General features: G+C 43.9%; 2 protein-coding genes and 1 pseudogene across 4 annotated transcripts in view; all 3 read left to right on the top strand.

Annotated features, from left to right (window-relative positions):
- The window catches only part of LOC140189846 (uncharacterized), a 36,605-nt gene that overhangs the window by 4,608 nt on the left and 8,758 nt on the right, over positions 1-23,239 (top strand). The window contains exons 1-2 of one of the 3 annotated variants that reach the window (XM_072246157.1): positions 10,639-10,974; positions 16,622-17,884. In XM_072246157.1, the coding sequence (XP_072102258.1) occupies positions 16,988-17,884 (897 nt within the window). In that variant the 5' untranslated portion in view covers positions 10,639-10,974; positions 16,622-16,987. Of the gene's footprint in view, positions 1-10,638; positions 10,975-16,621; positions 19,932-23,239 lie in introns of those variants that run through there. The other 2 variants (XM_072246154.1, XM_072246155.1) reach the window with 2 other exon arrangements.
- LOC140189993 (histone H2B 1/2-like) lies at positions 4,237-4,706 on the top strand. The gene has a single exon (XM_072246377.1). The coding sequence runs from the start codon at positions 4,243-4,245 to the stop codon at positions 4,612-4,614; it is 372 nt and encodes a 123-aa protein (XP_072102478.1). The 5' UTR covers positions 4,237-4,242; the 3' UTR covers positions 4,615-4,706.
- Positions 8,554-8,783, top strand: LOC140189849 (histone H2B 1/2-like; annotated as a pseudogene).

Below are 23,239 nucleotides of genomic sequence, written 5' to 3'. Positions count from 1 at the left end.
GAACAGAGGTAAGGAGCATTTTCTTCAACCACTGGATAGTTATTCAGTGGAATACTTTGTCACAGACAGTCATTGAGCATATTTAAAACAGAATATGACAGGTTCTCAATTAGTCAGGGAGTCATAGGTTACAGGGAGAAGGCGGAAGAATTTGATTGACAAGATTAATAACTCAGCTATGATGGAATGACAGCAAAATCAGGGTACTGATTGGCCTATTTCTGTTGTTATGGCTTAAGTCTATTCTGAATCCTCTTCAAAGCCTTCAATTCTTTCCTATAATGCACCAACCAGACTTGAATGTACTATTCCAGAGGAGTCCTAACTTGTCTCTTAGGCTACAAAGCAGAGGAGGCCAAACTGGACGTTTATACTCTAATCCTCTTTGGCTTCAGGCTTATGTACTCAATTTCATTCTGAATACTGATGCTTGCTTTATTGTTTGTATGAATTGATTTGCTTTTTTTAATCTTTTTGTAGATTGGGTGTTGATCTTTTTTTAATTGGATTTTAGATAGATATACTTTATTGAACACGAGGGACATTGGGTAAATGTTGTAATTTTGTGGCTGCCTGTAAGCAAACGAATCCCAAGATTGTATAATTTATAAATACTTTGATAATAAAATGTACATTGACCTTTAAACTTTGAGAAGACTGATTTAGGTTTTTGATCAGGACTCACAGGAGTCCTAACTAGACTTTTAAACTCTACTCCAAGAAGGCCTAACTACACTTTTAGACTCTACTCCAGAGAAGGCGTAACTAGAGTTTTATACTACTCCAGAAGAGTCCTAGACCCACTGCAGAGATGGCCTAACTAGATTCTTTTATACAGTGGAGGCCTAGACACTACTGCAGGGGAGGCCTAACTAGACTTTTAGACTCAATAAGAGACCTAACTGGAGTTTTGGGCTCTACTCCAGGGGAAGCCTGGACAGTACTCCAGAGAAGTCCTAACTAGATTTATAGACTATTTCAGAGGATGCTCAGACAGTGCTCTAGAGGCAGCCTCAGTCGATTCCAAACTAAAACTGCAACATAACTTCCTGACTCCGGCAGTCACCTCAACTAATAAAGTCAAGCACGCAATACGCCTTCTTTACCAGATGGACAACCTGTGTAGCCACTACCAGGGGCCATGGACTTGGACTCGAACATCCCCCTCTGTATCAACATTGTTAAGGGTCTTGACAAACACTGTGTACTTTCCTTGTGCTGCACTTTCTCTTAAGATATAATGATTATATTCTTCATTTTGATTTTATTTTCCCTTTTGTCCTTGCTCAATGTACTTGTGCTTTGAATTACTCTCGCTGGTTGAATTTAGGGATCTAGGCACGAATACCGATTTCTCCATCAGGTAATTTTTTTCCCACACCCTTCCCTCTTCTCATCCCCACTCTGCCCCTGTCACTGTTTGGAAGATTGAATAAAGCAATGCTATTTTTATCCTGTAATCAACTAGCTGTATACAGATTGGTTCGATGGATACTGAACTTTTGAATTGCATCAAATTCCTGTTTAAGTATCAGTTTAACATCAGTAGTAGGTAAGTTATTGGAGGGAGTACTAAGAGGCAGAATCTACAAGCATTTGGATAGACGGGCTTATTAGGGAGAGTCAACATGGCTTTGTGCGTGGTAGATCATGTTTGACCAATCTATTGGAGTTTTTCGAGGAGGTTACCAGGAAAGTGGATGAAGGGAAGGCAGTGGATATTGTCTACATGGACTTCAATAAGGCCTTTGACAAGGTCCCGCATGGGAGGTTAGTTAGGAAAATTCAGTCGCTAGGTATACATGGAGAGGTGGTAAATTGGATTAGACATTGGCTCGATGGAAGAAGCCAGAGAGTGGTGGTAGAGAATTGCTTCTCTGAGTGGAGGCCTGTGACTAGTGGTGTGCCACAGGGATCAGAGCTGGGTCCATTGTTATTTGTCATCTATATCAATGATCTGGATGATAATGTGGTAAATTGGATCAGCAAGTTTGCTGATGATACAAAGATTGGAGCTGTAGTAGACAGTGAGGAAGGTTTTCAGAGCTTGCAGAGGGGCTTGGACCAGCTGGAAAAATGGGCTGAAAAATGGCAGATGGAGTTTAATACTGACAAGTGTGAGGTATTGCACGTTGGAAGGACAAACCAAGGTAGAACATACAGGGTTAATGGTAAGGCACTGAGGAGTGCAGTGGAACAGAGGGATCTGGGAATACAGATACAAAATTCCCTAAAAGTGTCGTCACAGGTAGATAGGGTCGTAAAGAGAGCTTTTGGTACATTGGCCTTTATTAATCGAAGTATTGAGTATAAGAGCTGGAATGTTATGATGAGGTTGTATAAGGCATTGGTGAGGCCGAATCTGGAGTATTGTGTTCAGTTTTGGTCACCAAATTACAGGAAGGATATAAATAAGGTTGAAAGAGTGCAGAGGTTTACAAGGATGTTGCCGGGACTTGAGAAATTCAGTTACAGAGAAAGGTTGAATAGGTTAGGACTTTATTCCCTGGAGCAGAGAAGAATGAGGGGAGATTTGATAGAGGTATATAAAATTATGATGGGTATAGATAGAGTGAATGCAAGCAGGCTTTTTTCACTGAGGCAAGGGGAGAAAAAAAACAGAGGACATGGGTTAAGGGTGAGGGGGGAAAAGTTTTAAGGGAACATTAGTGGGGGCTTCTTCACACAGAGAGTGGTGGGAGTATGGAATGAGCTGCCAGACGAGGTGGTAAATGCGGGTTCTTTTTTAACATTTAAGAATAAATTGGACAGATACATGGATGGGAGGTGTGTGGAGGGATATGGTCCGTGTGCAGGTCAGTGGGACTAGGCAGAAAATGGTTCGGCGCAGCCAAGAAGGGCCAAAGAGCCTGTTTCTGTGCTGTAGTTTCTATGATTCTATAACCCATAATCTATATATTAGAAACCAATAAGGGTTGAGAATTAGTTAAATAAGAGGCCAGTAGCAGATGTGCCCTCGAGTCATTTGTTTCCATCTCCATTTTGTTATTCTTGGTGACTTTGCTTCAGAAAGGCTGTACACAGGAGAGTTAGGCTTTCAAGAGCAGTGTTCAGCCTGGATAACTACACTATGTGTGCACACTGTCTCTTGTCAGTTCTTCATCTTAACTGGGGCCTGACTGAACTTCTACCAAGCCCAGCTCTCAAAGTTTTGGTTCAACTTGTGGCTGTACAGTGTCTGCCCTCTGTTCTATCACCTCCTTTGGGCTAAACGAATTTATCCTCACTTCTGTTCTATTGGGTCTTCCTTATATTCTCCAGGTTGTTCCTGCTGGTCTGTGACTCCCCCACTACAGGAAACAGCCTCTCCACTTCCACTCTATCTACACCTTCCAACATTCAATAGGTTTCAATGAGATCCCCCTAATTCTTCTAAATTCAAGCGAGTACAGGGTCAGAGCTAGCAAACTCTCCTCAAGCATTAACATTTTCATTCCCATGCAAAATCTTGTGAAGCTCCTCTGGACAATCTCAAATAAAACACTTCTGTTCATAGATAAGGGGTTCAAAATTGCTCACAGTACTTGAAGGCTGTCTGACCAATGCTTTATTATGCCTCAATATTGTTTCCTTGAATTTATATTTTAGGCATCTTGAAAGGGATACAAACTTTTCATTTCCCTTCCTTACCACTGACATATCTTGCAAGGTAACCATTTGGAAAATTGTACAAGTCCCTTTGCCCCTCTGATATCTGAATTTTCTCCAACTGTGTCCTGCTGGTCATGAAATAAGCAACTTACAATACAGTTCCTTAAATGTTGCTAAGCAGGGAAATCTTGGGATCCAAGCTCATAGCTCATTAAAAGTGGCTCCATCATCGGGGACCCCCACCACCCAGGACATGCTCTCTTCTCACTCTGCTCACAGGAGAAAAGTAAAAGAGCCTCAGGACTCACACCATGAGTTTCAGGAATAGTCATTTTCCCTCAACCATCATGTTCTTGAACCAAAGGGGCTAATCCACGGGTTAGCAAGGTACCCGGTCCGCAGGCCGGGTGAGTCTGCTGACGGGTGGAGCGAGTGTTGGCAATTTGTTCCTTCCGATATCCAAATATAGGATTTGTCGTAAAAATGTCGATGGTGATTCGTCTCTCCAAGCAGCCAATGAACATGCTCGAATTCTCCATTCCTTGATTAGCATACCGCCGTCAGCGCTTCCTATTTAAAGGGCGCTCCGAAGGTTGTTCTGCTTATTTGAGTCTGAACTCGACGGAAACAATGCCTGAGCAGAAACCCGCTCCCAAGAAAGGCGCTAAGAAAGCGCTGCCGAAACCATCAGGCAAGTCTGGCAAGAAGCGTAGGAGGGTGAGGAAGGAGAGTTACGCCATCTATATCTACAAAGTGATGAAGCAGGTTCACCCTGACACCGGCATCTCCTCCAAGGCCATGAGCATCATGAACTCGTTCGTGAGCGATATTTTCGAGCGCATCGCTGGCGAGGCTTCCCGTCTAGCCCATTACAACAAACGGTCGACCATCAGCTCCCGGGAGATCCAGACCGCCGTGCGCCTGCTGCTCCCCGGAGAGCTGGCCAAGCACGCCGTGTCGGAGGGGACAAAGGCAGTGACCAAGTATACCAGCTCCAAGTAAAGAGTGCTGCCAAAACTAACCGAAAACCCAAAGGCTCTTTTAAGAGCCACTCAAAGTTTCATTAAACGAGCTACATTTCTAACTCATATTCTCTGAAGCCCACTGCAATGCCAAACTGTTTTTTCACCAATAATTTGTCAAGACTGCGGGCTGAACTCCAGCCGTAGTTTGAGAAGAGCAATGAAATCCCCAGACACATCTGCAATATTAGCTACACTCAAACATTAGATGTGGCTACTTCAGTAATGGGATAATGCGGAGAATTAGTTGACAAGCAGATCTGCAATGATTTGATTAGATCCGAACAAAGGATTTTTGGCGGGCTGTTTTCAAGTTTCAGTTTATTTTCGGCGGGTAAGCAGTTACTTCCGCGCTTTTGATTTTGATTGATAAATCGGATCTGTCGTTGGCTTATTTGCTCTCCAATGAGCTTAGGCGTTGTTGCACCAATCCTGAATGTCTCACTGCATCCACCAGGACATACAAGAAGGCTGAGGGGCGGAAGCATTTCCTCATTCCGGACTGCAGTTCGTATTGTGCCGTGTTCACGGGCTCCTGAGAAAGGGTAACTATGCTGAGCGGGTGGGAGCCGGAGCCCCGGTCTATCTGGCTGCTGTTCTTGAGTTCCTGACAGGTAAAATTCTTGAGCTGGCTGGCAATGCAGCCCGTGACAACAAAAAAGACCCCCATCATCCCCAGGCGTCTGCAGCTGGCTTTTCGCAACGATACCGCTCAGCAAGCGGTAGGGAGTGGTGACTGTCGCCCAGCGTGGAGTGTTACCCAATAAACAGGCCGTGTTGTTGCCCAATAAAACCGGCGGAGCCAGCAAGTGAAGCGATAGAGTATGAACCCAGTCACCCAAAGGCTCTTTTAGGAGCCACTCACAGTGTCTGTGAAGGGGCTGCCCTGCGGATACCATGAGCGCGGAGGAAAGTCTTGGGATTCGCTGGCACGGCGAAAGATTTCTGAAGAAGTTCTTTAACATTAAAATCATACCACTTTATCTTATAGTAGTGTTTTTTTTCTCTAAACAAGCCGAGTTCGAATCCGTGGAGGTGATTTTCTGAATCGCTTCCGAAACTGTGCAAATTTTCTGCTGCGTGTGTATGTTCCCCGGAGAGATGATTGGTATCAATTTTATTTTCAGTCCGGGTTCCATATTGAAGATTAGTCTGCAACATTACCACCGAACGTCCTGAATAACTGATATAAAACCCCTTCAGATTTGTACTCATTTCTCCGAAAATTAATTAATGATATTCTGGAAAAAAAGAACAAACTCGGAGACCGAAGTCCTGAAATTCAGATGAAACACAGCTCGGGCAGCAACCTACAGGACAGTGGGTTTAGGCTGAGGGACAGTAACTGGAACACAAAACCAGAGAGAGTGGAGAAAGCAGAGTAACTGATAGTACTTTAGAAATGTCTTGACAATCACGTGAATTACCCAGGCTACAGGACAAGTGCTGGTAGAAGGAATAAATATGAATGAATTCCAACCGATTGGTATTGATGTGATGGACTAATGGCCTGATATAGTGCTACAACATTCTGTAAAAGAGGGAATCAATGAATCCCTGCTACTAGAAACGTGTGGAATTGATAAAAATGATAACCCCATTAACCTGTTCCATCTGGACCTCGTTTTTACTGATATTTATTTCACACCATCGATATCTCCACCATTCTTTTCAGCAAATTAAAACAAACTTGCTTTTTCCTCACTTTCCAAATTCTGACCTGAAATATTCACTCTTCCTCTTTCAGTGCTGAACCTGAGGTTGCTGACAATTTTGGTGAGCGCCTGACTGAACTTTTCTTAAATGTTGTTCTCAGTCAGAAAGTTCTGTCGCTTGAATATTTCTTTCTGAAGAATCTTGCCCAGGAAGGGAAGTTTTGCTATATGCCTGTAGTTCGTAAGTAGATGTTTGACAGCCACAGTTTTGAAGGCACCTGGAAAAATTCTTGTTCAAGGGAAGTGTGAATAATTTTTCTAACAGCTATTAAGAGAATCGGGCAACCATAAAAGGCCTCACTTATTCCCTCTCTTTGCTTCCTGCCAATCTGCTATACATGCTTGCAACACACAGCATCTATGGAGAAGCGAAAAGCTTGTTTTTCCAACTTTGCGATATATCTGTTTTGTGCCTTCCAAATTGTTCCAATAAACTCCAGCCATTGCTGTAATGCTGTCATTCCTGCTACTGCCACCTTTCCTTTGACTTTGATCAGCTCCTCTCTTGTGCCTCTGTAATTCCATTTACTCCACTGTAATATGAATTGATCTAGCTTGAATTTCTCCCCCTCAAATTGTAGAGTCAAACTCAAACCATCCTCATCAATATATATTGTCATCTCTTTAAAAACGTTCCAATCAAACTGGGTCGAGAGTATCTTAAGGGGAAAAAAAAAGACCTACTAATTGTTCTTGTAAGGTTGATTGGTGTTTTGTAGAGTAACATAAGGTGCATTACCACCAATTACTGAATTGGTTCGATTGCGGAATAACGAGACAGGAAGTATACCCACTAAATTTTCCCTCCAAAAAGTTAACCTCAAATAATATCAAAACGTCTATCGCTTTTCAGAACGTCAAACACAGATTTGTATACATTACAATGGCAGTGATATCCTGAAGAGCTTTCCATTAAATTGTGTCTGTCCCAAAGATCTCAATTTAGCAATTAGATGCTTCCTTTGCACCTCAGAGGAATTGCATTGGAAAGATACATGTTGCACCATTTCTTGACAAGTTCTCTCTGTACAAATACCCATATCATCTTTACTAATTGTGAACAAGGAATTATTCAGCTTCATGTGTCCAATGTGTATAAAATGAGGGAAGAATTTATGCATACCTTCCAGTTGAGTTCTCACTAGATAAATTTGATATAAATGTCATTCTTTCCTTATCCAAACTTTGTTGCCACAGTGATCAAATTGACGGTTTAATTATAGCTTTCATCTCTCATATATAGAAAGACACCACTACTTTGATATTCCTAAGTTTAAGTGATTGGTTGGCTAGAATATCTGCCACTTTATTTGTATACCCAAGCCTAGACCCTGCAACCTCAACGACTGTTGTCCAAACCCAAGAAGAATTTTTGGCCTCTAATTCAATATACCTGTCTTATTAGATGGCAAAACTGAAGCTTGTAAAGTAATTGCCCAGAAGAAGGCAATGGCAAGCTTGCTCTGTGGTAAAATTTGCTAAGAGCAGTCATGTTCATGGAAAGACTATGATCACCAACGTAATACAACACTTCTCATGATGAACAAAACCAAAAATGAATCACCGAAGTACAGAATCCAGGCAGACTTCTTCAACCCATTCCAAGGCTGAAATGATAGCAAATACCTCAGACATGAATCCTGATACTTTCTCTGATAATCTTTTCTTAATAGTCACTTGGAACTTTGGAATATAAACAGAAACACCTGAACAACTTGCAACTAGATCTTTTGAACCATCTTTGTAGAGTGTAGGAATCTGTAATGTCTGCCTTGCACATATCACTGAACAACCTGTGCTACTGGTATACAATCATTCTTCATCATGATATTTTCTTGAAGGTTTAGATCAACCACAGGCAAAGGGAAAATCATGGAGGAGTGACAGAAAGGGGTACATTGAGATCAAATTTCACATGAAACAGGCCAATATTTTGTATCCATAAACATTCAGAGCTGATGAAAGCCTTATGAATGAAGTGCTCCCAACACTCTACTAATGTTATCAATATTGGATAACCAACTTTGTGTCTTCTTATGTTAACCAATGAACCTTTGCTAAACCTTGATGACTGTGGTTGGTCAATTCACATTGTGCAATCAAAGGGTTAGATTGAACTGTTAGCTTTCATCCGACCAAATCTGCCAGCGGGACCACGCTGCCTATTTAATTGGCATTTACAGTGTCTGAAACTGATTGAAGAAATGCCTGAGTCATCCAAAGCTGCCAAGAAGGGCGCGAGAAAAGCAGTGTCCAAAACGTAAAGCAAGGAAGGCAAGAAGCGCAGAAGGACGTATTCCATCTACGTGTACAAGGTGATGAAGGCTTCTGGGAGATCCAGACCTCCGTGCGCCTGCTGCTGCCCGGGGAACTGGCCAAGCATGCCGTGTCGGAAGGGACAAAAGCGGTGACCAAGTACACTAGCTCCAAATGAAACGGCTGAGTGCTGATAGGACAAACCCAACAGCTCATTTAAAAGCCACTCACAGTTTCCGTGGAAGAGTTGTACTCATAATTCTATATCACATCGCTGCAAGCTTGTCTTGAAGGTTTAACTCTCGAAGGGAAATGTTTATGTTGATGAATCTTTCCATTGCTTCGTACAATTCCATTGTTGCTGTTCCTGCCCATTGCTCCAACACGAACATTTTGCCCTCTCACTTCAGTCACTTTGTCGCTATTTTCTCGCACAAAACTTTAGATATAGAGCGGATAGAGATGAAGATGCTTGCTGTTACTGAAGTGATTTAATTGTTGTAGATGCGATTTACTATTTGCAACATCCCAGTGTTATAAAAGTCTGAATCGTATTTCAACTAGAGATCAGAATAGGTTCACTCAGGATCTTTTCAACGAATTAACACGACCGTCACTGCTCCGATTGTATTTTATAAGTGGTAACCCGTCTTCAGTCTGCGTTGTACATAATTGACTAATACTATTCCGTTCTGTGAACCATTGGAAATGGGAAGTGAAGATTAAAACCAAATAATCTCTTCATAAGTGATGAATTCACACACGGTCTTTATGGTAAATGAGTGGAGACTCTCTGTCGTGAAATCCTGTTCACGCATCTGCATTTGTTTTGGACTAATGGACATAATAATTATCTTGGCAGGATTTACATATTCTGGGGATTGAGGTTAGTCTGGATAATTTCTTTTTGTCACCTGTTTATTGGTGAAATTGCCAGTTGTCTGCACCATTCTGCATTGCTCTTGGAAGTACCGGGGCGAGCCCAGGAGAATTTCGTCTTTTGTGTAAAATACCGGATGCGAAAGAATAAAGGCATTCAGGGGGGCCGCAATATGCACAGATGAAAGCCAATTTATTTCAAGGAAGATCAAGACGTGGCCGGATGGCCTTGTCTGCTCCAGGTACACTGAATGCACTCTCTAGAACTCGCCCCAACTCATCCTTTCCACAGAAATTGTAAGTGGCTCTGAAAAGAGCCTTTGTATCGCTGATCGATGACCAATTACTTTGCAGATTTATCTGCCCTTAGAGTTGGTGGATCCGCCGGTTTCTTGGGCAATAGCACGGCCTGGATATTGGGTAGCACCCCGCTCTGAGCGATGGTCACCCCTCCCAGGAGCTTGTTGGAGCGCCTCGTCGTTGCAGATGGCCAGCTGCAAATATCTGGGGACGATGCGGGTCTTTATGTTGTCCCGGGCCGCATTGCCTAATTCTGCTCTTATGTCTTGTGGTACAGTGGTAGGAGGGGGAAGTGGTGGGAGGTAGTTGCAGGTGTAGGTGCCGGTAAGAGCGGGTGTTCCGGTAGGAGGTGGTCGGGAGGCGCCTGGGCTGATCTCACCGCCACAGATCCACCGTGCGCAAGCCCCTCCCTCCTTGGTCCCAGCCCGGAGCTCCGCCATGGGGTCTATGCCTCCCTCCTTGGTCCCAGCCCGGAGCTCCGCCGTGGGACCCGAGACTCCCGAAACGGCCGGAAGCGTTTGAAGCAACAGACGCAAAATGCTGGAGGAAGAGTAAACAGTCGACGTTTCTTGGTCAGGGTCTTGGTCCGAAACGTCGGCTGTATACTTTTCCATTGATGTTGTCTGGCCTGCCGAACTCCTCCAGCATTTTGTGTGTGTTGCTTGGATTTCCGGCACCTGCAGATTTTGTCGTGGAAGCGTTTGAAGGTGCCTCGCATTCTCGCCGTTTACTGCTAAGTATGCCCGAGGGAAAACTAACCGTGGGCTTGTTTGTGGTGATATTAAATTGCACTTAAACATTTGACCTTTGAACTCCCTTACCGAGCAGGCCGCGCACGCGCAATACCGCTGGACAGATTAATATGGAGACCAGCGGCTCCGATGTTCCCGGACGGATGAGATTCTCTTCCTCAGCGTGGTCTCGGTCCTCAGTGTCACAGTGGAGGAGGCACCATTCACTATACCCCCTCCCTCATTTTTGATCCACCCGCTTAAGCAGATTGATGGCTGCTGCACTGACAATAACAGTGAAGATGAGGGTGACGGACCAATCTGCGTTTGGTTTCTCCAGTGCCGAGGAGACCACGGTGTGATCACCGATTACAGCGGACTAGACTGGAAAAAGTGCGACTGAATCACCGCTTCACTTGGATGGAAAGTTCAGGACCGTGGATTGGGGGCGTGGACAAGGTGAGAGTCAGAATTCAGCACAGAATCAGGCCGTTAACCCATCTAGTTTGTATCGATCTGTTTTTTTTCCCCCATTTACCCGCACCCGGACCATACCCCTCTCATGCATGTAGCTATCCAAACTATTCACACTTGGCTGCATTAAAATTCCTTCTGTCATTTTGCCAGTTGGTCCAGATCACGTTTCAAGCTTCGATACCCTTCCTCGCTGTCCACTACGTCCCAGATTTTATTGTCATCCTGATCCACATTATCATCTAAATCATCGATATAGGTAATAAACAAGAATGGACCAAGCACCAATCCCTGTGGTGCACCAGTGTAACAGACCTCCAGTTAGACAGACAACCATCTACTCCCACAATTTCATCCTGAATGCTATGCCATTTAACATTCAGGACTGGCTTCACATGCTGTCATAGGCCTTGCTAATGGCCATTTACACAACGTCCACCGCCTTTCCAACATCAACCTTCCTCATACCAATTCAAAGTCTATATAACGTTAGTTAGCAATGTACTTGGTAGGGTTTATCTATGTTAACTATTCCTAATTGGGATTATGTCTGTCCAAATACTTTTATGTTCTATCCCAAAGAATACTTTCCAATAATTTACTCACAACTGATGTCAGGCTCACTGGCGTGTAATTTCCGGGTTTATTCTTAGAACCTTTCCTAAACAATGGAACAGTTGCTGTCCTCCAGTCCTCTGGCACCTCAACTGTGGTACAGGCATTTTAAGCGTCTCTGTTAAGCCCCGTGCAATTTCTGGACTAGACTTCTGTAAGGTGGAGGGGACACTTTGCAGGCCTTGGGAATTTTTCTGCTTAATTTGCCTCAAGACAGCAAGCACCACCTTTTCTGTAATTGGGGTAAGTTCCAGCACCTCACTACTCTTAAGCCTCAGTCAGGTCTATAGATCCTGTGTATTTCTCTCAGGTAAATACAAATACAAACAACTCCCTTAAGATCTCTCCCTTCTCTTCTGGTTCTGTGGGTAGATCTCCACGCTGATCTTCAAAAGGACCAATTCTAGCGCTTGCCGTCCTTTAGCCTTTGATATATCTAGTGGCATCAGCGCCAGACTTCGGAGCGAAGGCTCCCGAGTTCGAATCCAGCCGTGTCCCTTGCACATTTTCCATCCATGCTGGGTTGAGCGTCAAGCTAGCAACTCGGCCTCGTAAAAATAAGAAAGTCCTGCTAAAAAAAATGCCGTCATGACGGCGTCCCGATGACTCCACTCAGAGTTAAGAGCTTTCTTCTTCTTCTATATCTAAAGAAGCCCTTGGAATTCTCTTCTACCTTATCAGCAGACCAACCTCATGTCCCTGTTTAGCCTTCCTGATTTCTCCCTGAAGTTGCAGGGGGGTGGGAAGCAGAGTACCGGAATAGTTAGCAGAGAGGTTGTGGAGACATGTTGTTAAGACCTCAGACAAAGTCAAGAATCAAAAGGTTGAGCATGATCTGACTAATGAGCTGAGCTGTGTTTAGTTCAGTGCAAGGAGAATTGCAGGAAAAGCAGATGAACTCAGGGCATGGATCAACACCTAGAATTTTGATATTGTAGCCATTAGTGAGGCTTGGTAGCAGGAGGGGCTGGTCTACCATGTCAATATTCAGGGGCTCTGATGTTTTAGACACGACAGTGGGAGTGATTAAAGGAGGAAGGGTGGTGTTACTAGTCAGGAAAAATGTTCTGGCGGTGCTCAGTCAGGACAGACTAGTGAACTCGTCTACTGAGGCGATCTGGGTGGAACGGAGTAATAAGAAATGTACGACCACATTAGTGGGGCTATATTACAGACCACCCAACAGTTTGAGGAATTTAGAGGAACAACTTTGTAGAGAGATTGCAGACTGTTGGAAGAAACACAGGGTTGTTCCAGTAAATCATTTTAACTTTCCACATATTGTCTGGGACTCCCATACTGTAAAAGGACTAGCTGGGATAGAGTTTGTCAAGTGTGTTCAGGGAAGTTTCTTTAATCAGTATGTCCCGATGAGATGTTGATTTTCAAGAGATATTGAGGCCCTATTTTGGAAAATAAAAAGGAGGTGCATAGGCAGGTTGAAAGAAATTAAGTGTTTATGGAGTGTAATAAAATGCAAGAGAACACTTACGAAATCAGGGCTAAAAGAAAGTATGAGGTTGCCTTAGTAGACAAGGTGAAGGAGAATCCTAAGGAATTCTACAGGTATGTTAAGAACAAAAGGACTGCAAGGGATAAAGTTGTTCCTCTGCGAGATCAGAATAGTAATCCATGCATGGACGCAAAAGAGAGGGACTGATCATGAATGCACTTTTTGCATCTGTATTTACTCAGCAGATGGACACAGAGTGTATAGAAGGGAGGCAAAGTGGCATCAACTTCATGGACCCGGTACAGGTTACAGAGGAGGAGGTGTTTGCTGTCTTGAGGCAAATTAGGGTGGATAAACCCCCAGGGCCTGACAAGGTGATCCCTCAGACCCTGCAGAAGGCAAATGCAGAAATTGCTGGGGCCCTAGCAGAGATGCTTAAATCATCCTTAGCGACAGATGAGGTACCAGAGGAGTGGAGGACAGCCAATTTTTTTTGATGTTTAAGAAAGGCTCTAAAAGGAAATTATAGGCCGGTGAGCCTGACATCAGAAGTGGGAAAGTGTTCTAAGGGACCGGATATCTGAATACTTGGATGCCTGAATACACAGACCTACAGAAAAGATGTAAATAAGGTTGAAATAGTACAGAGAAAGTTTAGAAGGATGATGCTGGGTCCAGAGGACCTGATTTATAAGCAAAAATTGAATAGATTTCCTTAGAATATAGAACACAGAAAGGAGATTTGATAGAGCTATACAAAATTATGAGGGGTATAGATAGGGTAAATACAAGCTGGTTTTATCCACACGTCCCTCCCCACGGATCTCCCATCCGGCACTTATCCCTGTAAGCGTAAGTGCTACACCTGTCCCTACACCTCCTCTCTTGCCACCATTCAGGGCCCCAAACAGTCCTTCCAGGTGAGGCAACACTTCACTTGTGAGTCTGTTGGGGTCATCTATTGCATCCGGTGCTCCTGGTGCAGCCTCCTCTACATCGGTGAAACCCGACACAGATTGGGGGACCACTTTGTTAAGCACCTCCGCTCCATCTGCCACAACAGACAGGATCTCCGAGTAGCCACCCACTTCAACCCTTCTTCCCATTCCCATTCAGATATGTCCATACATGGCCTCCTCTACTGCCATGATGAGGCTAAACTCAGGTTGGAGGAGTAACACCTCATATACCGTCTAGGTAGTCTCCAGCTCCTTGGTATGAACATAGAATTCTCCAACTTCTGGTAATTCCCTCCCCCTCCCTTCCTCTATCCTTATTTCACTCTGCCCCCTCCCCCAGCTGCCTATCACCTCCCTCATGGTTCCGCCTCCTTCTACTACCCAGTATGTTCTCCCCTATTCCTTCTTCACCTTTCCTGCCTATCAGCTCCCTGCTCCCCATCCCCCACCCCTTTGTCTTTCCCCTTACTGGTTTTTCACCTGGAACCTACCAGCCTTCTCCTTCCCACCCTCTCCCCACCTTCTTTATAGGGCCTCTGCCCCTTCCCTCAGTCCAGACGAAGGGTTCCGGCCCGAAACGTTGACTCATTGTTTCCACTGATGCTGCCCGACCTGCTGAGTTCCTCCAGCGTGTTGTGAGTGTTTCTTTTATCCATTGAGGTAGGGTAAGGTTGTGTGGGACTACAACCAGAGGTCATGGGTTGAAGATGAAAAGATGAAAAGATTAAGCAGACCATGAAGGGAAACTTCTTCACTGAGATGGCCGTCAGAGTGTAGAAGTAGCTACCAGTACAAATGGTGCTTGCAAGCTCGATATGGGGAGAAGGCGGGAGATTGGGACTGAGAGGGAAAATGGATTATTCGTGGTGAAATGTTGGAGCAGACAATGGGCTAAATGGCCTAATTCTGCTCCTCTATCTTATGGCCTTCTGGTGTTGCTTTGGATATCCAGCATCTCCAGACTTACTCAGGTTGGGGTTTCATCAGCGTCATCGGTGTCTGCATCTTCATTGAGGGACAATTGCTCCGAGTTTAGGACACACCGTGGTTCCGCAAAGGCGGGATCTCAGCCCCACAATCTGTACCCGGGCCCCAGCAGCTTTCTGCTGTTGAGTGAAGGTACCAATGCTATTTCTGTGGCGCATATGGATCGTTGGAAGCATGACGAATAGATGTGTCTCTCATTTGCGGAGGTTTCTGGGTATAAAGGCAGCCATGGGTGACACTTCCAGTGCTTTCCCTGCCATAGGGCGTGCTTGGAAGGATAGACGGGGCAATGGGAGTGGATGGATCTCCCAGACACTGTCAGGCTCCATCTGTCTAAATCCACGGATTAGGAACTTGGAACAATCCCTTTCCAAACTTATTTTATTTCTTTGTAATATTGGTTGAGAGGAAAGGAGTCGTCGACACTAAGGTTTCCTCTTTTTTTATGATGTTACATAACAGCCCATGTCTTTTTTAGTTTAGTTGATTAATTCTGTTTAGATTAGTTTTTTTTGCGGGGGGGGGAGAATTATAGTTTTTTTTTCTCCTTATGATTATTTCTAGATATTTTTCTTTGTTTTATATTGCTCATCTGTATCCTATATGATTAGGAGTTTTATCATTTAAATGTCATCTGGCTTTATAATTACTTATGCTAATTATAACAATGTATTCCCATTACCATGTTATGTTCATTATTATGAAACTAATAAAAAAGATTGAAAAAGAAAGAAAAAAAAGGAACAAAAATATACTTCTGAGTTCATCACGGATGGAGAAGCTACCAGTAAAAAATACCAGTTAGAGCTGCATGGAAAAACAGAACAAAATCCTTCCACCGCCTTTAGTTCTTGAGAAAATCACCTTCGTTCTATCTCCTTGTGTTCTGGACCTTTCTACCCATGAGAATCTGTTTTGTACCATTCTCTCTGGGTACATAATGATATCAAACACTTTTGTCCTGGGTAGCAAGTGACCTGTAGCTTCCACATCACACAGGTGCCACACTCCAATGAGAAATCTTAGTGCCCTCCTCTTCATATTCATTGGTATTCCCCACTGTCAATCACCTGGTGTGGTGGGGGTCAGAGTAATTAGAAAGTCTCCAGGCTCAGCCATGTGATATGTGTTCTTTGTAGTGCTGTGAGACATGAGCAGAACTTGAAATGATACTAATGGAGACACACTGAACCAAGTCACAGACAGTGATGGGCAAGAATGTCCATTCTCATACAGAGAGGAGGACTGTTAGACAATTTGATGGGCGATCTAGGTGCTCTGAGCTGTTAAGGAGCTGTTCCTTAACAGCTCAGACCTTCTGCCCCTTCCCTCTTCAGTCCTGATGAAGGGTTCCAGCCCGAAACATTGACTGATCGTTTCCACGGATGCTGCCCAACCTGCTGACTTCCCCCAGCGTGTTGTTAGTGTTCCTCTGAAATGTTGTCCTTCACCCATTGATGTCTCTTGTCAATCTTTTTACAGATTAGAAATGACAAAGAATTTGTGTATGGGCATATAAAACAAAACAGCACGTCAGATTTGCTGTCTCGTGTCTAAATATTTAAGGAGTGACCAGATATTTCCTTTGTAACACCAATATATCTGTTTTTGATTCTAGGAGATGAAGAAGCATTTCATTCCAGCTGGAAATAGGTTTTGTGTCTGAAATAGAATTTTCATCTGTAACTCGGTGTAATCCACTGGAACTGGGATGCTGAGAACTCAACAGCATTGGTTCATTAGAGATCAGTTCTTCAACTGCATTGACTGTGTGAGGGATTCACTACGTCTGACATCTGACTTCACAAATTGTCAGAGAATTGAAAGCAAGGAGATATCATTCACCTGCTCTCAGTGAGGGAAAGGATTCTCTCATGCAGCCGATCCCCAGACACAACAGTGAGGCCATTTACCTGCTCAGACTGGGAAGGGATTCAATCAGTCATCTGACCTACTGGCACACCGGTCAGTTCACATTGGGGAGATGTCTCTTACCTGCTTAGACTGTGGGAAGGGATTTACTCGGTCATCTGACCTGAAGGAACATCAGCGAATTCACACTGGGGAGAGGCCGTTCACCTGCTCAGACTGCGGAATGAGCTTTACTCGGTCATCTCAACTGAAGGAACATCAGCGAGTTCACACTGGGGAGAGGCCGTTCACCTGCTCAGACTGTGGGAAGAGGTTTCGTCGGTCATCTCAAATGAAGGAACATCAGCGAGTTCACACTGGGGAGAGGCCGTTCATCTGCTCAGACTGTGGCAAGGCATTTACTCGGTTATCTCAACTGAAGGAACATCAGCCAGTTCACACTGGGGAGCGGCCGTTCATCTGTTCAGACTGTGGGAAGGGATTTCCTCGGTCATCTCAACTATTGGAACACCAGTCAGTTCACACTGGGGAGATGCCATTTACATGTTCACACTGTGGGAAGGGATTCACTCGATCATTCAGCTTACAGAGACACCAATCTGTTCACACTGGGGAGAGGCCATTCGTGTGTTCCATGTGTGGGAAGGGATTTACTCGGTTATCTGACCTACTGGCGCATCAGTCACTTCACACTGGGGAGACACCGTTCACCTGCTCAGACTGTGGGAAAGGATTCACTCGGTCATTTCACCTGAAGGAACATCGGCGACTTCACACTGGAGAGAGACCGTTCATCTGCTCAGACTGTGGGAAGGGATTCACTAAGTTATCCCACCTACAAACACACCAGCGAGTCCATAATGTGGAGAGGCCATTCACCTGCTCAGACTGTGGAAAGGGATTTACTCAGTCATCTCAACTATTAGGACACCAGCGAGTTCACACTGGGGAGAGGCCGTTTACCTGCTCAGACTGTGGGAAGGGATTCACTCGGTCATCTCAACTGAAGGTACATCAGCGAATTCACACTGGGGAGAAGCCATTTACCTGCTCAGACTGTGGGAAGGGATTCACCCGGTTATCTCAACTGAAGGTACATCAGCGAGTTCACACTGGGGAGAGGCCATTCATGTGTTCAGTGTGTGGGAAGGAATTCACTCGGTCTTTCAGTCTACAGAGACACCAGCGAGTTCACACTGGGAGAGAGGCCGTTCACCAGCTCTGACTGTGAGAAGGGATTCACTCAGTCATGTAGCCTGCAGAAACACCAGTGAGTTCACACTGGGAGAGAGGCCACTCACCTGTTCTCTGTATGGGAGGGGTTTACACAATCATGCAACCTCCACAGACACCAGCAAGTTTACACTGGAGAGAGACATTTCACCTACTCAGAGTGTGGGAAGGGCGCCACTGGATCAACTAATCTACTGGCACACCAGTCAGCTCACACTGGGGAGAAACTGTTTATCTGTCAGACTGTGGGAAGGGATTCACTCAGCCATTTCAGCTTACTGAGACATCAGCGAGTTCACACTGGGGAGAGACCATTCACCAGTTCTGAGTGTGGAAAGTGATTCACTCGGTCATCTCACATTGTGACACACTGTTCAGTTCACACTGGGGAGAAAGTTTAAATGGGCTGCATGTTGGATATTTAACCACTGAGATTGCTGAATCCAGAGGCAAGTTCAAAAGTGATTGTTGGTGTCAAACTCTGCAATTATTGCTGCTGCTCATCACACCCAGTTCTGCACCCTGGTCACTGAGCCTGGGAGGAGTTTCTTCCGCCGATGTTCACTAATATGACTGGAGTTTACTATTCTGGGTCTGTGACGAATAAATCAGTTCTATTTTAAACTCTGTCTCAGGTACTTAAGTGAACCCACAATACACCCAGTGTACAGTAGGGAGTCCACTGAGCCCAGCTGATCCCTGCCCGAGTTTCTGTTCCGTAACAGTCCTTTAAATCCATCCCTGCCGTTCACCTCTGGCTCTCCCTATGGAGATGGGTTCCAAACAGTCACCATTCTGTGGGTAAAGAGGTTTCCCTTGAATTTCCTGCATGACTTTCTGCAGATTGAAGGAGACGAATTGGCTGCAGTCATGTCTGGCTTGTTCTTCATCCTTTGAATATCTGGGCGAGGAAGAATGACATTGGTAGATAATGTCCTTCTTCCCTGTTCATTTCAACGATATAGGCCACTTTCACTGCTTCTAAAGGGCTTTTTCCAACAGCTGGGTTGTTAGAATACACACTGTCCTCTAAAGTCTGAAAGCAGAATGGGGTCCAATAGTTCACTGGAACATGGTCAGAAACCAGAGACAGGTCAGCAGAGAATGGAGTTTGGGGCTCTGGACCGTGGTAGGGTTAAGAACACGTGATGAGGAACAAGGAACCAGAGCAGGGGTGTGGCAACAAATGGCAGGATAGCAACATTTGGAAGCTAATTGACAGAGGAAAAACATTAGGTTGACTTTAACTGTTGATACACTATGTTGACATTGAGTATATTGCTTATGGGAGCTTGCTATGTTAAACTGGCTAATGAGTTCTCATAAAAATATCGACTTGATTGCTGACATTTGGCATAGAGGAGGCGATGCTTGTAAATACTTTCAAGACATTATTCTTACCCAGAAATCTGAGTTTTAGAATGTACTATCACTGTGAATTGAGTGTGCATGTGCTGATTCTGTTGGATCTGACTGTTTAATTGTCATTTTCTTTGCAGTTTTACAATTAGTTATCTGCTTGTATTTTCAGTAGCCTTTGTATACATAATAGTTTAATATGCCTGTACAAATTACAATTCTGGGACTTACTTGCACTTCATTTAATAAGTAAGTATTTCCTCATTGCTTAATTTGTACTGCAATATTGACTAAGTACTTTCTTATTAGATTATTGTTATCATAGATTTGAATGGAAATTTTTATTTGTGTATGAAAGTAGCTGTGTTATACAAGGTGCCATCTTTAGTTTCTCTTGCTTCTTCAAGTCGTAGGCCCCTGTCACTGATCTGTTCCTGTTCTATCATCTCTTAATAAAACAATCGTGAAGCAACATGTTTTATGCCTCATTCCTGACTTCTAAAAGAATCTTAGATCTAAACTTATAAAATCCATCAATTGAAATAGTCAGCAGGATCTAGAGCTTGGAATAATCCAAGACAAAGACAGAATATTCGGTGCCTAAACAAAATTTCAAGATCCTGGTCGAGAGCACAGGTTCAACTTCAAAAAGAAGGGTCTTAGCCCAAAACATTAACTGTTTAGTCTTCCACAGATCCTGCTGGTACTCAGCCTCAACCACATCTCTTTCATTTCACACATATCTACTATCACAACATCTCACATTTATCTGGGTTAAACTCCATATGCCATTTCTCAGCCCATATCTGCAATTAATCTAAATTTTATACTTACTATCAATTTGTAATCCAGGGAGTGGGAAGTGCAGAATCAAATATCGCTGTGATGATTGTACGTTCTAGTATCAATTGTTTGGCGACAATAAAGTATAAAGTATTGTATTTTTTGCCAGTTTTCTACTCTATCCAGAACTACATCAGTCTTGGTGTCATCCACAAATTTACCAACCCACCCAGCTACATTTTCATTTGTCAGCTATATACGCCACAAACAGCACAGATCCCAGCAGAACTCCATTAATTACGGACCTGTAGCTTAAATAAGTCCCTTCAACCACTACCCTTTGTTTTCTTCTCGCCAGCCAGTACTGAATTCAAACAGCTAATTTGCCACAGAATTCATGCATCTTCTGTATTAGCCTCCCATAAAGCACTTTGTCAAATGCTGTACTAAAATCCATGCAGACAACAATCACTGCCCTACCTTCATCAATCTCTCGTCCTCTTGTCAAAAAAAAACAATCAAGTTGGTAAGGCACGATCTGCTATGTGGCAAATCCATGCTGGCTCACCCTAGTTGGGCCAAGTGCTTATATACCCTATCTCTAAGAATTTTCTCCAGCAGTTTCCCTACAACTGAGACTCAGCGGCTTGCAGTTCCCAGGAAGTTCCCCTGTTCCCTTCTTAAGCAGAGGTACATTAGCCACTGGCCAGTCGCCTGGAGTTCAGATATGATAGCTGTCTCAGAGGACCGTCCATTGTTGGCTGTAATTCTCCGGAGTTCGGGTGCCATCACTGTCTTCAGAAACCGTTTGATATAATTCTCTGGAGGTCGCATGGTTGTGCTGTATAGGGAGACTGATGTAATTCTCTGGAGTTTGTATACTGGCGTTGTATAGAGACTGTTTGATGTAATTCTCTGGAGTCTGTATGATGGTGCTGTACAAGAAGACTGATGTAATACTATGGAGTCTGTATGGTGGCGCTTTAGTAGGAGACTGTCTGATATAATCTCTGGAATTTGGATGCTGGTGCTAAATAGGCAGACTGTTATGTTTCCCAGAGTGAAGCTGGAGAGAGTGTTTCTGCCGAGAGCGCTTCCGTGAGATTTTCACTATGGAGAACAGTGCGGCAATGATTGTAGAAAAGTATTTCTACTTTATACAGGCTGTGTATTTATCATATCATTCCTGCTTTTACTATATGTTACTGTTATTTTTATTTTAGGTTTTATGTGTTATTTGGTATGATTTTGGTAAGTTATTTTTGTGGGTCTGCAAACGCGCACAAATTTTTCCCATATAAATAAATGGTAATTGCTTCTTCACTTTACGACATTCCGGCTTACGAACCGTTTCATAGGAACACTCTACCTTCTGGAGTCTGTATGGTGGTGCTGTACAAGAAGACTAATGTAATACTATGGAGTCTCGGGCAGGCAGGTCATCTTCTTCTATGTCTGCCTGCCTCGATGTCGAAGGTCGAGGTTCATCATCTGCTGTGGCTGATGTGGAAGGCTTGAAAAACAACGGTATGCTTGACTGCTTATCCTCGCGCATTTTTCTATCATCTCAAGCTGTTGCTTCACGTTCAGTTCCTGGACGACTTCACTTTCGGTCCGTTCGCTACTGCATTCGGTTTCGGTTATTATCCTTTCCTCTTCCAGTTGCATCAGCTCTTCATCTATCTGTTCTTGGTCATGGGATGCCAAAACCTCTTCAACATCATCTTCGTCAGCTTCCACAAGCCAAACTCACTTTGTCCTTGCTTCGTTCACCACGATCGGTACGCTTAATTATGTTTACTTTTACGTTAAGTGTAGCACCCTTACGAGCTCTTGTAGGCTTTTCCGATACCTTAGAACTCATCTTGCTGATGGCTGCTTATAGGCATGTATTTAAGCAATGCCGGCCAGAATGCAGTTCCGGGGGAGGAGCTTGGCTGCTGGGGCGCGCGGCGCGCTGCCTTTTTTCGTAACAGTGAAAACACCTTCCGATAGCGAAAACAGGTAACTAATGTAAGTCTTTCATAACAGCGAGGTTTCGTAAAGTGAACATTCAAAAAGCTGTATCTTTGCTACTTTTCAGAAACCTGTATATAACTCCCATCACCTGCAGTTTCTTAACTCTACCCACAATGATTCTACACCTTCTGACCCTGTGTCATATCTTATCACGGATATGCAAACTTGTCTGTCCTTTTGATACAATGTATATTTTTGGATGTTAAGCTCCTCCCACAACCTTCATTCAACCACGACTGAGTAATGCCCATAACGCCAATCGCTAACTGCATTACAAGATCATCAGATTCATTCTGTATACTGCATGCATTTAGATAAAAAGCCTTCAGTCTTGTATCCAACAACTTCTTCAATGTTCTCTCCCTTTTGCAGTGCAACATTAAACTGACTGCAATTTAGCCCAATGATCTGCCTGACCTTCCTGAGAGTTTCACTACTCACTGCCTCTGCTTGTAACCCAGCAACCCTATCCTCAGTCCTTTCATCCGGTTCCCATCCTCCTGCCAAATTAGTTTAAGCTCTCCCTAACAGCTCCAGCAAATATATCCGCAAGGATAATGTATCCTTCCGGTTTCCAATGTAACTATGTCTGCACACTGTGTCAGCTTATCATCTTTACTGTTGCCTTACTGAACTTCCACACTCAGAAAGGTTGCACAAAGGGAAGCTCGCCTCTCAAAGCTTTGGTTCAGTGTCTGCACTCTGTTTTGTCAGCACACCATCTTAAGACCATAGGACATAGGAGCAGAATTAGGCCATTTCGCCCATCGCATCTGCTCAGCCATTCCGTCATGGCTGATATATTAGCCTTCTCAACCTCATTCTCCTGCCTTCTCCCCATAATCTTTGATGCCATTACTAATCGAGAACCTATCAATCTTCACTTTAAATATACCCAATAACTTTGCCTCCATAGCCTTTGTGGTAACAAATTCCACAGAGTCACCACCTTCTCACTAAAGAATTTCAT

Source organism: Mobula birostris, chromosome 29 (genome assembly GCF_030028105.1).
Source record: "Mobula birostris isolate sMobBir1 chromosome 29, sMobBir1.hap1, whole genome shotgun sequence".
Classification (NCBI taxonomy): domain Eukaryota; kingdom Metazoa; phylum Chordata; class Chondrichthyes; order Myliobatiformes; family Myliobatidae; genus Mobula; species Mobula birostris.
The sequence above is the reverse complement of the archived record's forward strand: the minus strand, read 5'-3'. Positions and strand labels throughout refer to the sequence as shown.